The 15,057-nt window shown below is 41.9% G+C and overlaps 1 protein-coding gene and 1 long non-coding RNA gene across 5 annotated transcripts in view; one reads left to right on the top strand and one right to left on the bottom strand.

The window, feature by feature from the left end:
- LOC133509929 (uncharacterized) overlaps positions 1-4,453 on the bottom strand; it is a 59,453-nt gene extending 55,000 nt beyond the window's left edge. For 3 of the 4 annotated variants that reach the window (XR_009797474.1, XR_009797473.1, XR_009797471.1), the window contains exon 1: positions 3,936-4,001. This is a non-coding gene — a long non-coding RNA (uncharacterized LOC133509929). Of the gene's footprint in view, positions 1-3,935; positions 4,002-4,363 lie in introns of those variants that run through there. The other variant, XR_009797472.1, reaches the window with a different exon arrangement.
- An 85-nt stretch (positions 4,454-4,538) lies between these two features.
- Positions 4,539-15,057, top strand: part of crtac1b (cartilage acidic protein 1b) — a 33,509-nt gene continuing 22,990 nt past the window's right edge. The window contains exons 1-4 of the mRNA XM_061837939.1: positions 4,539-4,743; positions 8,455-8,642; positions 10,750-10,946; positions 12,181-12,317. Of these exons, the coding sequence (XP_061693923.1) occupies positions 8,461-8,642; positions 10,750-10,946; positions 12,181-12,317 (516 nt within the window). The 5' untranslated portion in view covers positions 4,539-4,743; positions 8,455-8,460. The remainder of the gene's footprint in view (positions 4,744-8,454; positions 8,643-10,749; positions 10,947-12,180; positions 12,318-15,057) is intronic.

Genomic DNA, 15,057 nt, shown 5'->3' with positions numbered 1-15,057 from the left:
ACTTTGAATAGTTTGTTACCTCCTTGATAAGAGCAAAGTATCTCTCTTCTCAGTTGTGTGTAACTGCACCGGATCACAAAACAATAAATATACAGTATTAATTGCTTACTTAAACAACCTAATGTTGCAACGGGTCCAATGCATGCCGGGTCCAGGCGGCAGCTGTAGCAACGTCACAATCGATTTGCACCGGGGCTAACCAGCACGCCCGTTAGTCAGGTGAATGAACGCCAGGGAATCCTGCCAGGGGAACGTGTGGCCTGGGGGCCATTACTGAAGCTTAACGATATGAGGAGAGGTCTCCAAAAGCTGCAGAGGGGATTCATCACGGCGCCGGTGATATACGTTTTTCCCAATGGTCCTTAAGGGAAGAGAGAAGTGCAGGAGACCCACCACTCCCCTTTTTCCTCTCTTCCCTTGAGTGTCATTCATCCCTCATCTACAGTCCAAGAAGCGCTATTTTAAGAGCTAAGGGCAGAGAGAGAGCCACGACCTCGGCAACCACCGGAAGGGGAGGCGGATAAATCGGAGGATGGTCTCAAACAAGACCTGCCCGATTCAACGGCCGATATTGGCTTTTTCCCAAATCCCCTAAAATTGGCAGGTTTCTTTGCAGATGTTTGCCATTTCTTTTTTTTACACATAACATAAAATAATGAGATTCAAACAAAGCAAATTTTCGGCACATTTCAGTGTTTATCTAAAGCAGGGGTGCCCACACTTTTTTACCCCAAGATCTACTTTTCAAGCAGCCAGCCTCTGGCGAGCTACCGACGGTGGGAGAGGATGATGATAATGATGCTCCCAAACCGTTTTCAAGTTAATGTTAAGTTGCCTCCAATATTTCAAATACAGAACTAGGTTTTTGTGCTCTGTGTTATCTGTGCTTTCATCCTGGATCATGCTGTGCCAAGGTGGAATTTTAAAATTACACACCGTCTCATCCTGCAGTTTTTACTTTCCCTTCAGACCAGAGCTTTCCCATTCGGAAAAGAGAAAATCTCATCCAGTTTAAGCACTTTTTCTTCGATTATTCACATACTCTGACGGTCATTGCATCTTAAAACAACAGCATTTCTTTTTTAACTTTCTCCATTATCGAAAGTAAACATAAGCTGCATGTCTAGCTCGTCTTTGCTCTACGTTGCCCAGACTGTGTTGCTAACTAAACCAGCGGTGGTGGACGCTGTCATTATAAAACAAATTAGAACATTGATGGGCTGTGTAAGTACTGTAACATTTGTAATTATGAGTGTATGTCTTTAAGAGCGGGAATGGGTGGCGGGTGTAAGGTAAACTAGGAATAAGAAAGTATGGCAGTGCAGCGGTCGTTGTTAGAGAAAGTTCCATGTGCTGCCTAAAAGAAACCACGGGCTTCTTCTTTTCATGTTTACAGTATGCATGTATATTGTGCCATTGGATGTAGCAACCAGTCATCCCTCACTCAATGAAACACACTACAAAATGCCACAAACTGAATAGCTGTACATTGTACTTTCAATTTGCATTGGATTTTTTTTTTGTGCACAATGCAGAATATCTGTGAAGAGACTGCACCGGCGGTGCACAATTGCGCACGCGCGCAGTTTAGAGGGAACATTGGCTGACTTTTTTTTTTTTTTTTTTTTTAGGGCACGCCGTCCCGCGATCGACCAAGACTGTCTCACGATCGACGCATTAATGTAAAGTACGGAGGCCATTGAGGTTGTCTTTTGGGCAGGCAGGGTATACCCAGGACAGGTTGCCACTAAACTGCATGGAACATACAGACAATTAACCCAAGGTGCATGTTTTTGGAATGTGATAAGAGGCCAGAGTCCACAAGAAGAAAATTTGAAGCCTAAACCTCAGAACCGTGAGGCAGAGGTAAGAACCACTTTTTCAACATGCTGCCTCATTGAGCTCTCTCGACAACACAAATCATCACATTACGCTTTCCTTATTTTCGCTTTGTTACACTAACCATTAAAACTAAGGACACAATGGCAACAGTTTTACTGTAATGCAATTACAAATACATTATTTATTTACATTAGTCAAAATCAGTACAACTCAACCAACAGCCTTAAGAGTTCCAGTGGTAGGAAGGTATCATGTGCCGAATTGTGTGGGAAAGTTTTATTGTTCTTTCAAAACCTTTAATACATTGTTCAACCATACAAAGATACTGTATGTGAGACTTACCAACAACAAAGAAAAAAAAAACAGAACTTGTTTAACCTCATTTTAGCTCAAAGCCAGCAGCGCGGTGACATCAAATTGACATTTCAGTTTTTGCGTTGTATGAGACGCAGCCATGTGCCTGTGGATTTAGATCAACAGATCTCACACACGGCACAGTTGAGCAACTGGTTAAAAAGTTGGCCTCACAGTTCCGCGGACTGGGGTTTAAATCCTGGCCCCACCTGTGTGGAGTTTGCATGTTCTCCCCGTGCCTGCGTGGGTTTTCTCCGGGCACTCCTGCTCCCTTCCGCATCCCAAAAACAGGCATTCATTGGAGACTCTAAATTCCCCCAAGGTCTGATTGTGAGTGCGAATGTTGTCTGTCTCCACGTGCCCTGCGATTCGCTGGCGACCACTTCAGGGTGTACCCGGCCTTCTGCCCGATGACAGCTGGGATAGGTTCTGGCACTCCATACACCCTCGTGAGGATGAGTGGCTCAGAAAATGGATGGATGGAAGACCTCACACAATTAGAGCGGAGAAAGAGGAGCGCTGCTTTATGACCTCAGCACTTTCTATCTGAAGCCTTCCTGCACTTTTTTTTAAATGATGGTGGAAAACGTCCTTGGGATGTGAACATCTCATTTTCAGGGGACTTGCCATGACACCCGCACACGCGCACCCACTCTGCAGGTTGTACTCTGTGGAGCATGACATTAGAACAATGCAATTTCAACTGTAAAACTGAAAATGCGGTCATCGAAGATTCTGGCCACTTTAAAATTGCTGGTCCAAACAAATGTAGCTTTCTTGCCGAAAACACTCCATCCATCCATTTTCTGTATCGCTTATCCTCACTTGGGCCGCAGGCGTGCCAGAGCCGACTCCAGCCAATCGCAAGACCCATAGAAACCACCAACCAGTCACACTCATATTCAAACCTACAGGCAATTTAGAGTGTTCAATCAACCTATCATGGGTGTTTTCGGAATGTGGGAAGAACCAGTATTTGAACCCGGGTCCTCAGAACTTTGAGGCAGATGTGCTAACCAGTCGCCCACCATACTGCCCCGAAACATTCAACATCAGATTTTTTAATCACTCTCTTAAGACACAATCCTTTCAAAGGATACTTTATTACGGAGTGGACCTTCCCCATCAAATTAGAGCCGGTAAATTGGCTTTTGCAAATAATGATCAAAGGGATTAATTTAAAAACATATATTGTTGTTATGGAGACAGTACTCTGCAGTGGCATACAACTAAACTGCATCCTCCAGAGCAGTGATTTTCAACTTATGGGTGGGTACCCAGTAGCGGGGTGCTGATCTATAATGTAGTGGTGTGGGGGCGCAGGGGTCACGGACAAGTAATGAAGACACCCAGGGGTCCTTGGTTTTTACAACGGTACCAACATATTTCAAGGATGCAAATGATACGATGAACTACTTTGCGCAGTGGCATAAGAATATGTGGTCACACAGCACAAAAAGGCATGCTCAGTTAGCGCCGTACCTATCTTCAAGTGTTGTTCATGCAAATATTTATATTAATTATGAATATTTTGAATGTTTCTGTGTATGGTCATCCTCAGTTTCTTAAAAAGGTGACCTCAAAAGCATTTTGAACAGCATGTGTAGTTACTAGTTTTAAAATATGATACAGTAGTCATATTGTATGTTTCCAATTTTTTTTTTTCAACACATGGTCCTTATAGTTCTTAACTTTAAAGTTTGTTTCTATTTGGCAGTACAGTAGGAAATTGCACATACCAGGTTGAAAACTGTTGGGAAACACTGCTCTTGAGCGCTGTTTCTTAGTTTCACCACCTCATGCTGCATAATGAGGTAAGACAAATATCAGGAACGCACAATAACAATTATCTATGGAAATTGTACTGGAAATCAGGCGCAGGGTGTTCCTAATGAGTTGGCCCTCCCACGAAAAGAAATGCGTCTCTAAACTGTTAATTGAGTGAATAGTTTAGAATGTATGTGATCATAAAGAAAAACATTAATATCTAACTACTGACAAAAATAAACTACAGTCGACAACATACAACAGCGTGGCACGAGAACGCGAAAGTATGACGTCGTCGCGTTGACGTGACTGACAGGTGCACTCATTATGTCGGCATACAATGAAACAAAATTGAGTGTTGGTGAAGATCATAAGTGGAGCATCATATTTTGCGGCTCACATGAAGGAACAAGAGAAGAAACTGGAAAGCGCCTCGTCCTCCTCCAGCTGAGCCCCGTCTCCGCGTCGCTGTGAGTGAACACCTGAGGGCACGCCCACAAAATCATATGCGCTTCCTCATTGGCTCTCTACTTAAATATTTAGAAATCTTCGCGCTGATTGGCCCCGACGCCCGCTCCAGAAATTTCATAAAGCAAAACCTTTACGAGTTGAGTAAAGGGAATGAGTGTCGAGGGAAAAAGGGGGGTGGGGGGGAAAGAGGCTCTTGTGTGATAACAGCGGTTTCCCGAGCACAATTAAACGAGGATAGTGACTATTTTGCTGCCTCTTGCTGGAGGTTTTGGGTCGGAGTTTTCACCCTCCCCGTCCCCCTCCTCAACCGTGAGTACTGGACTTCATTCAGAGTTGCTGCCTTTCACTTAATACAGGATGCATGCCCATATATGCAAAGTTAAACTTGGACGTGATGCAACAAGTTGAGGTCATCGAACGCGTGTGCACTGTATACATTTGCCATCAGTGAATGATTCCAACGGACCGCAGTTGTTTTTTTCTTGCATGAATACATTTAAAAAATGCTAAGAAAATTGAAAGAGGGAAGTCCAGTTTTTTGGCGCTACAAAATATTGATTTTTCAATTTCAATAATGGTAAAGCAGATTAAAATTTATAGGCAACATTTTTTTATAAGGTATAGTATACATATTTACAAAGTTTTGCTTAAAAGTCAGGACTTTTTTTTTATAACTAATGATATTTCTATTAATTTAGAGGGGGTGGATGTCAAAAGTTACTGCTACAATTTATTTAATCTGAATGAGTATCGGCATATATGCATCCTAGAATAGTAGCTCACAATGTTTAATTAATTAATTTACATAAATATTTTTTGTGTGTAAAAAGTTATTTTTTGAATTGATGTCAAGGTAATTGTAAACTACATGGTATTAATAGTAATCAAAAGTCAATTGGATTCCCACTGTATCCTATTGCAAACAAATCCTTGAAACTGACTGCAAATAAAATTGTCTATTGCCAATAGACAAAGTATTCTATTATTGAAAAAAAAAAAAAAATGAAGCGATTATGTTGTCAGTACTTTTGTCCCTGCTGGTTTGAGTGGCTGAGAGTCACTTTGCTCCATGATGGATAAACTACAATTCAACTTGAATGGTGACTGTTGATTATAGTGGAAGTGAAATTGAAATGCATTTTGCTGGGACTCGTCCAGCCCTGTGTGTGTGTGTGTGTGTGTGTGTGTGTATGTGTGTGCTCTGCAACTGGGGTGTCCTTCACAGCGAAGAGATTCCTGTGAGCGTGTTTTGAAAGTGAACATCTTCACTGGCTCTTTGTCGCAGTGTTATCAGGATGAGAGGCGAGCATGAACGCTCCACAAGGCACATGCTGATGCTGCACGCTGCCGTAATGGCCTCTTAATGCCAGTATAAATAACCCAAAGTGAAAACATTTCCCGGGCCTGAGACGACACATTTTCCTGGGGCTATTTCATGCTATTTGACTGTTTGACTTAAAACAAAAAAAAAAAAAAAGAGAGAGAGAGAGAGAGAGAGAGAGAGAAAAAGGGTGCTTCTTGTTCACACACAAGGGGAGGAAGATAACAGTTAAGCATGCATTATATTCTAAAAAACGATTGAGTGCACATAACTGTTCAGGACTTCTTGCACTTTGTAAAATGTCCTGGTTGTAACTTTACCTTCGAAAAAAAAAAAAAAAGATTTATTGTTGTGAATGCAGGCTGGGCGTCCTTGACTGGGAAAGGCATCACCCTACCATTTTATCAATGCAGTCGTCCCCTGTGGTTTCACACCCTCATCTGTCTTTGGACATACTTTCCCCTTCTTCTGCTTTCCCTTCTAAATTATGGGGGACTCTTTTTAAGGATGGTCTTACTGCAAAATACAACCCCTGTCCAACTTTAAAATAAAAAGTTCCAAACTCTGTCCATAATGTGCACCTCCACTTTAAAAACACAGTGGTGCCCTTCCGTGAAGTGAAAATGGAGGAAGGATTGGACAGTTTCAACCGATCAGAAAATTTTTATTGACACGTTTTTGGAACTTAAAGCGGCTCGCTTGTAGTAAGCATACATTTATGGACCTTCCTTTTCGATAGTCAACTGGATTTGAAAGCATGTTCCAAGAAATTACATTTAAAAACATGCTAATGTTAGCTTACCGTGTTACTCCACAGTCTCTGCTTTGCTGCAGCAATCCGATTTCCTCTTGCTGCTTAAGTTTCCTCTTGAAGAAAATGTGACTCCTTCTTCATGATACCAAGAAGTAGGACACCATCATTGTCCTACATTGTGGTTGTTTGTCAGCATGGTTCATTCCTGCGATAGCGTTCACTGCGATGTGGTTTTCACAGTTTCTCGCTGAGAATTTTGAAGAGGAAAATCTGATTCGAGAAAAGCTGAACTAGGCCGAACAAAGATAGTACTTTGAAAAGGACTCTAATGCGCCTTTCCGAAAGTGTGTCGATATCGTAAAGTGCATGAGCATCTAACATTTTTTGAAACCCTTTCTGATTCATGTCTTCATTTGATAATCGGACAGTAAAATATCTCTGGTTTAAAACTGACCCCCTCATTTGTCATTGTCTTCGGGTCTAATAGAGAGAACGTTGCCTAATCTTGAACTTCCATTGTTGTTAACTAACATGCTAACTGCTACAGGCTACACAGTCACTGTCGAAGTGGGCACCGTTGGCCCGTGCGATATTTCTGCGGTTGTCAGCGGAGGTGGTTCCTCTCACGGCCGATGGGCTTTTGAGAGTATTACTCAAAGCGCAATGTGGTTTTTATCTCAAATTGAATTGTTGAGCGAGATGTTAAAGAGGCATCAATCACGGAGCGGCTGCACGCTAGCATCGAGGGCGGAAGCTGCAGCAGTAAAGCAGCCGTGGAGCGATGACGAAGGCTGCCGGCGTAAATCTTCTGACTGAGCAAATCAAGTTGCCAGCTTGTAAACGCCACTTGGTGTGTGTGTGTGTGTGTGTGTGTGTGTTACGTTATGCAGAGCTGTTGATGAGTGTTTTATTTCAAGTTGAAGGTGGTGACCTTATGCTGTCCATTCCCACCCTCTGAGATGTTTGTCTCCTCTCCCAACTTTTTTTTTTAAATTTGCCTGAATTTCACAAGCCAACTGTATCAACTTCTCCTTTATCTGGTGACCATTATTGGACTCTAACACCTCAATGTGTCCTATTATCCCATGATGACTTCCCCATTTCGAGAAGACCAGCATCCGTTGGGAAACAACAGCTTTGGTCTGTTGTGTCGGATCATATCAGTTTCCCTCCGTGTTCTCACTCAGCCTCGGGCTGGGACGCTGTTCCCCGTATGGATTTTCCGTCCCGCAATTCCTTCGCCTGTCTTCACGTGATGGGTTGTTCACCATCTAAGTCTGCAGAATGCGGCCGAGTGCAAGTGCTATATCTTCATCTTTATGTCTGAGCGCAGCAAAAAGCTCGGCCAAAAATCTGCCACTGCCAGAGTCACAATAATAGATTTGGAGAATTAGCAACGAGCGTGTTGCCGTTTGCTAGCGCACAATTTACTGTTATTGTACAATTCTCATTTAGTCGGACCGCTCAGAGAAATCTACGTTGTCGTTCAAAATGAGCACGGAGAGATCGCTTTGGGATAAGTCAATGCAGAGGGTGGAACTTTGTAGCTCTAATACAAGTTGACGCAAACGAGCACGGAGTGAGACAAGTGAACATTATAGCTCAATAATGGTGAGATGATGCACACATAAGCGGTTGGTCAAATTGTACATCACAGCTGCATTTGGCCGCATGTTGGCTGCATTTTGAAAGAGCCCTCAATCTGCGATTTTTATATGCCTTTAAATAAATCGTGACAGTTTTTGTACACTGTCAGCCTTCAGTTGCAGCCCCTGACACAAGTGTCAAATTCTTGCATCCCCAACCCAATCCAGGACACAATGGGTTCTTGATACATGCATCACCACTCCAGAACTTTTTTTTTATATAACCCTGCTAATTGTACTCATCACTGCTGTGAAATATGTCATTAAAACAAACAACATTAGTTTGTTCCTCTTTTCAGGTCACGATGTTGTGGTTTGTGTTATTCCTGCCTTCGCTTTGCTCGACCCAGCGTTCGGAGCCGATGTTCTCAGCAGTAACCAAGGTTATGTTTCCTCCCGACTTCGACAACAACCCGACCCAGCTCAACTACGGCGTGGCCGTCACCGACGTGGACGGGGACGGAGACCTGGAGGTGTTTGTTGCGGGGTGAGCTCGTCGGTGGAAATTAGTGGGGTACTTTGCGAAACGATTCCAGCCTTGATGCTTCTCCCGCAGTGGTGCCGACATTGTTTAATTTCGTCCATTACACAAATTTGAACAGATGATTGAACTTGTGAGTGATAGCTATCCAAGTGTGAATTGGAGGTGCACTTCATTTTCTGAGCTAAAGGTTGAAGACAAAGGCAAAAGACTTAAAAAGACTTGGGCTCACTCATGTGATGATAATGGATGAGATTGGACAGAGTGCCACTGATGGAGATGCTTTGGCAAGCTTGCTTCTAACCAATGAAGCGGTGATGAATCCCTCACAGGCTGCAGATAGATGGATGCAAATGGCCGCGCCTCATAAATGTCTTTTCTGCAAAGACGTCCCATTCAGCAGCAATTCTGCGAGAGAGGGCATCACATTAGAAGAACATCATCACGGCCTTCATTTATATGGCACGATTGGCATAATGACCTTCAGTGGCAAAGTTGAGAGTATTACTCAAAGGTCTTCTCTTACTTTTATGCTGTAATAAACATTTTAAATAGGAGGGAAGCATATTTAGTTACTTTACAAAGTTTGATGAAGCCTTCTTTGGCAAAATTTCAGCCCAAATGAGAAATTGTGTCCCCCCCCCTTTAATACAATTTAAAAAGTGCCTCCTAATTGCGGAAGTGAAGCCCAGAGTCCAAGCAAAAAATTTTATCACCTATAAAGACAGAAAAAAGCACTTTTGTTCTCGAGGCAGCACTTTATGAAACAATTACCGTAAATTCCGGCCTACAGAGCGCACCTGTTTATTAGCCTCACCCAGTACATTTGTAAAGGAAGTACCATTTGGTAGATACATAAGCCGCACCTGTGTAAAAGCCGCAAGTGCCCACATTGAAACGCGAGATATTTACAAAGAAAGACAGTACACAGACAGTTTAACACTAGCACCGCTGGGCTAATGCTAATGCTAGTGCCGCGCTAACAGGGCCGGTTAAAAAAAAAAAAAACATGCTGGTAAAAATCACTGAGACACGGCAGTAACACCCAAGTGCACAGAAAGAAAGAGTTTTCAAAGTTTTAATACCTTAGCTAGGTTTAACATAGCAACAACATGGTAGCATGAACAGGGATGTTAAAAAAAAAAAAAAAACACCGGTTAAAAAAATAAAACAGCCCTGGCAGCTACACAGCTTTATTAACGAACACAGGGACGTGGCCAACCGGATGGCCGGACGCTCAGTGGCCTGCGTGGACAGAAAGGTAAACACACGCACGTGCATACCCACACACATTATACACATATACACATTACCGTCACAGCACGAACGGGGCCGGCTTAAAAAAAAAAAAAAAACATACCTAAATCACTGAGACACGGCAATAACACAGCAGCAACATGCTCGCGCAGCACTAATGCTAGCGCGGCGCTAACAGGGCTGGTTTAAAAAAAAAACTACCAGTAAAAATCACTGAGACACAGCAGTAACCCAACAGCAAGATGCTGGCACGGCGCCGAATCAAGCATGGCACTAACAGGGCCGGTTTGAAAAAATATATATACCGGTAGAAGTCATTTCCTCTGCACATATATTCCACCGGTGTCACTCTTACCTTTTTCACTCGAGTGCCCCCTTGCGGCCGTTATAAAAAAATGCACAAGTTAGCCGACTCACTGCATAAGCCGCAGGGTTGAAAGCATGTGAAAAAAGTCGCGGCTTATAGGCCGTAAATTACGGTAATACAGTAAATGTTTAGTGTACTGATCTGTCCATGAGGTGAACGCAGCTGACACTTCCCGCATCGACGTCATGATTTGGCAAAATTCGGCTTGCTAACAGACATGTTTGAAAATTGGTGACAACGTGGGATTTGATAGTTGGACAAGAACTCCAAATACCCAACTTTGGAAGCCTTCTTTACAGTACAAGGCATCAAAAAGCCAATTTTCCATAAAGTGTCCCCTTTAACTAAATCATTGTATTTCAAAGTGATTTGTTGAGAGCCCCAAAAAAACAACACCCATAAACTAAGAACAAAACATGAAGGCGTCTGTCATTCAAAGAACCTGCTGACAATGTGACGTAACACATTCCACGCTGTCTGTACTGACAGTTACAATGGTCCAAACCTGGTGCTCAAGTACGACAAGCAGAAAAGAAGACTTGTCAACATCGCCGTGGACAATCGCAGCTCCCCGTTCTACGCCCTGAGAGACCGCCAGGGCAATGCTATCGGGGTAACAGCGTGTGACATTGATGGAGACGGCCGGGAGGAGATTTATGTACTCAACACCAATAACGCCTTTTCTGGTAACAGTACTTTTAAACACGCAAATAAGAAAAATATCCTTCCACGAGTATTGCGAGAAAGCAGAAACGAAAATAAAAAGTCTTATTACGGTTTTTGTCAATTGAAGTCCCACAGCATGCTCGCTTTAGCTTTTTAACAATATGTGTATTGTTGCATGTTTCTATTGTCTACTGAAAAAAAATGAGCAAGTTTGGAAAAAGTTATATTGGAAAACAAATTACATTGTGCAAGACGTCAATACGTCTTCTGAACTTCTCCAGTTCATTCAGGCATAGTAATTTTATTTCAAAAGACAATCCTAACTCCTCACTGCAAACAACAACACAAATCACAAATGTGAAAAATTATGCACTTAATGAAAGACGATTTAAGAAGATCTCCAAACATTTGGACAACATTGTCATTATTAAAAAGTCTCCCCCCACAGTTTTAAGTTCAGAATTCAAATCTCAGTACAGGAAGAGATTGGCACAATACAACCAACGTGCATCATCCAGTTGACTCAAAAGAGAGCTGAAATTAAACCTGAAGCGTATATTTGAAATGAAATTGAATTTAGAAGAGCAGCATGATGAATCACTGGTTAGCACATCGGGCTCACAGTTGTGAGTTGTTGAAATCTTTGATCAGGTCTTCCTGCGTGACGTTTGCGTGTTCACTATGTGCATGTTAAGACCTCAGGTGCTGTTATGAAAAAATAATTTGAACGTGAGCTAGATAAAACTGTCATGTCTACAAAACGAATGTTGTCAAACGATGAGTATAATTACCGAACTTGCAATTGTAAAAATACTGTGATTGTGAGATGATTTTGTTTTAAAAAGCGCATCAGAATGGGCATTTTACATCACCAAAACATTTAATAGACTTTTACTCCATTTTAATAATTTATAGTATCAGTACTCACTTTTTATGAAGACTAAATTGTCAGTAGGTGTGAATGGGTATATGTCCCCTGCGATTGACTGACAACCAACTATTAAAACAGGGTAAAGGTTAGCTAGCCAGATGTAAAAACAACAAATAATCAAAGCATCATTATTAAACTGTCATTTGTTGTGATATTAATTTAGCATTGATTTACATTTTAATCTATGTTATCTTTAGGAGCTGGTCAAGCTAGTTTTAGCATTTCTACTGTACTGTACTTATTGCTTGTATTGGCTAAGCAGTACAGAAAATGATTAATGGAGACTTGGCTTCTATGTTGACCATCTTTCCTTTTGCGTTAAGGACGTGCGACGTATACAGACAAACTGTTCAAGTTCCGAAATGGCCGTTTCGAGGATCTGCTAAATGACGACATTAACCAACACAGGGATGTGGCCAACCGGATGGCCGGACGCTCAGTGGCCTGCGTGGACAGAAAGGTAAACACACGCAGGTTCATACCCACACACATTATATCCATGTGTCGTCTGCGTATATGCATGGTTGCCCGAGTTTGTTTACCAAGTGATAATTCATGCCCTGCCTGCACCGCCCTCCTCAGCTTGTGCGATGACACTTCATTTGGGGGGGAATGTTGGGCCATTTTCTCTCCTCTGTCCATCGGCAAGCGGTGTAATTACAGAGGCCGGGGCTCGTTTGTTTTATAGAACATCCTTCGAGGGGATGAGTGATGATTGCTCTTTGCCCGGTATCATTTTCTCTATTTTTCCATTTGGACCCGTTTTCATTTGTTTTCCGCCTCTTTTACTTTCTCTGACGGACTCTTTCTTCGTCTCTTATCGCACGCAGCCTTCCAATCTTGGGATAAAGAAGCTAATAGTCGGGAGAGGACAGTTGGCTTTGCAATAGTTTTTTTTTTTTTTTCCCCCTTCCAACCCGCAGTCCCATCTCGCTGAGCACTGATGGGTTGTGCGTCTGCCACCTCGATTGGAAAGATATCTTTGTATAATGGCGTAATACTTTAAGAGCCAGCCAAAAAGGCGGTGTGTGTGTTCTTCCGTGGCGGTTCCAGAAGGCTGATGGGGTGCATGCATTCATTAAATTACATTCAAACAGGCAAGAAAAGATGCGGCATTGTTGAGTGGTGGGTGACTAATGAATGCACGCACATGGTCTTGCTTATTCACAAATGTACTTTTAGGCACCACTTTATATTTTAGAATGTGTACATTGCTTTGACACTAGCTATCAGCACCGACTCCTGGAGAAAAAAATCTTTGTGTGTTTTTACACACTTGGCCATTAAAAAGCTGATTGTGTTTCCTGTAAATTGCCCAGACTTTTTTTTTTTTTTTTTTTTACCCCAAGATCTACTTCTCAAGCATTAGCCTCTCGTGATCGACGGGGTGGGGTGGGATGGGTTTTTTTCTCTTTAGAATGACCAATGATGAAATAGAATGAGCAAGTCACAAAGATTTACCCACTACAAAAATGCAAAACACATTTATTTCAAAGTATATTGAGGATTCTTTATATTTAAATGTATGTTTGTGTGCCTTCCATTACACAACATAATTCATTTTAGAGATTTTTTGTAACTATCTGAGTTCCAGTTGATGATCACAAATACCATATGAATGAAAATGCACACCTGGGCTGTGTCACTCACGTCAGTGGGTTCGTCCAATTGCAGTGAGAAACACTCCCAATCTCCGATGTCCTTCCACACATCAGCCATGGCTTCACAGCGCCCTGTAACTGTACTCCTTTACAGATGCAGACATTTTATTGAAGATATTATTTCCGCCTTATTTTTAAAAGATTGGAACAACGAGTCAGCTATGCCTCTTTACGTGTGATGTGACGAACCCGGAAACGATGCTTCGTGACGTCTTTCGCTGTTGAAATATATTGTGTGAAAAGTGACTGCTGTGCGGCCAGTTAGGATTTTAGTTTGTTCACTTTTCTCATTCTCAATTTGCTGTTCCGCGGAATGTCAGTGTCGTATTTTCCATACACAGTTCGAAGATGCCGTTCCACAATTCACTACACTGGCAGATGAGGGAAGCGCACTTCGAAAATGACATCGTGAAAAAAAAAGTCTGCTTCACATTCCGTATGAAAGTGATAGATTTTTGTCTTCTTTACTGCAGCATCCATACACATGTTTGTTAAGATTTCTTAAGTGAGAGCTTAAAAAAGGGGGGTAACTCACTAACAGTGTGTTTTCCTGTACTGTTGATGTTTGTACATGTGCGGTGAGCTAAAGTAAAAAAAAAAAAAAAATACGTGTCTTTTTTTTTTCCTTGGTACGCCATCGAGATCGACGCATTGAGCACCCCTGCTGTAAAGTGACAATGAAATGTCACTTTGACACACTGCAGAGAACCATTGTTAACAAGCCTGCCGCATTTGGATGAACACACTTACCTTTATAGATTTTACACCTTGCACGTCTTATAAGGAATAGTTCTGATAAACAGAAATGTCTCTTGTTCTTTGTTCTTGTTGTTATGTTATTCCTTGTTCTTTGTCGTGATGGTCATACCAGGGCAGCACCGACTGGCGGAAAAAAATCCCTTGTGTGTTTTTTACACACTTGGCCATTAAAGCTGGTTCTGATTCTGAATAGAAAATAAAAACAAGTGTATGAAATAATGGCTTCAAAAGGTTGAGATGGCAGTCTAAGGGTGTCCACTGTATACGGTCAAAACACGCACCACTCAACTTGCACCTGAAAACTAAATCTGGACATCTAAAATCTATAAATTCTCAAAAACACAATTCTCTGTCTCTGTACATGAATGCAGCAATTATCTACAAACATGTTTGTTGTACTTAGAAACAAATCTCTGAATTCACTCTACAGGGTCTTTAATATTATGGGTCTGCTCCGCTTGAGAGCATGCCTATGTCTTGGCACTTTTAGAATTTCCATTTTTGGTGGACCAAAATAGGGTGGCAATTTTTTGCCTTATTGAGACAAAAGTCTCCTAACAGGCCACAATCAAGGAAATAACACTTCTTTTTCGTTTATGGTTAAGTTAAGGGCAAAAAAGATGTACCCTCTCTTGGGCAGTGTCCCAAAACTGGGACGTGTATGTTATCAGTTCTGTGAAGTGGTACATCCTCGAGATATGTTAATTCATTGTTATTCTAGAACGGCACTTACACATTAATAATATTGATGGATTAGCATTTTGAAGACAAACTTGGTTG

Source organism: Syngnathoides biaculeatus, chromosome 12, assembly GCF_019802595.1.
Source record: "Syngnathoides biaculeatus isolate LvHL_M chromosome 12, ASM1980259v1, whole genome shotgun sequence".
NCBI classification, from domain to species: Eukaryota; Metazoa; Chordata; class Actinopteri; order Syngnathiformes; family Syngnathidae; genus Syngnathoides; species Syngnathoides biaculeatus.
The sequence above is the reverse complement of the archived record's forward strand: the minus strand, read 5'-3'. Positions and strand labels throughout refer to the sequence as shown.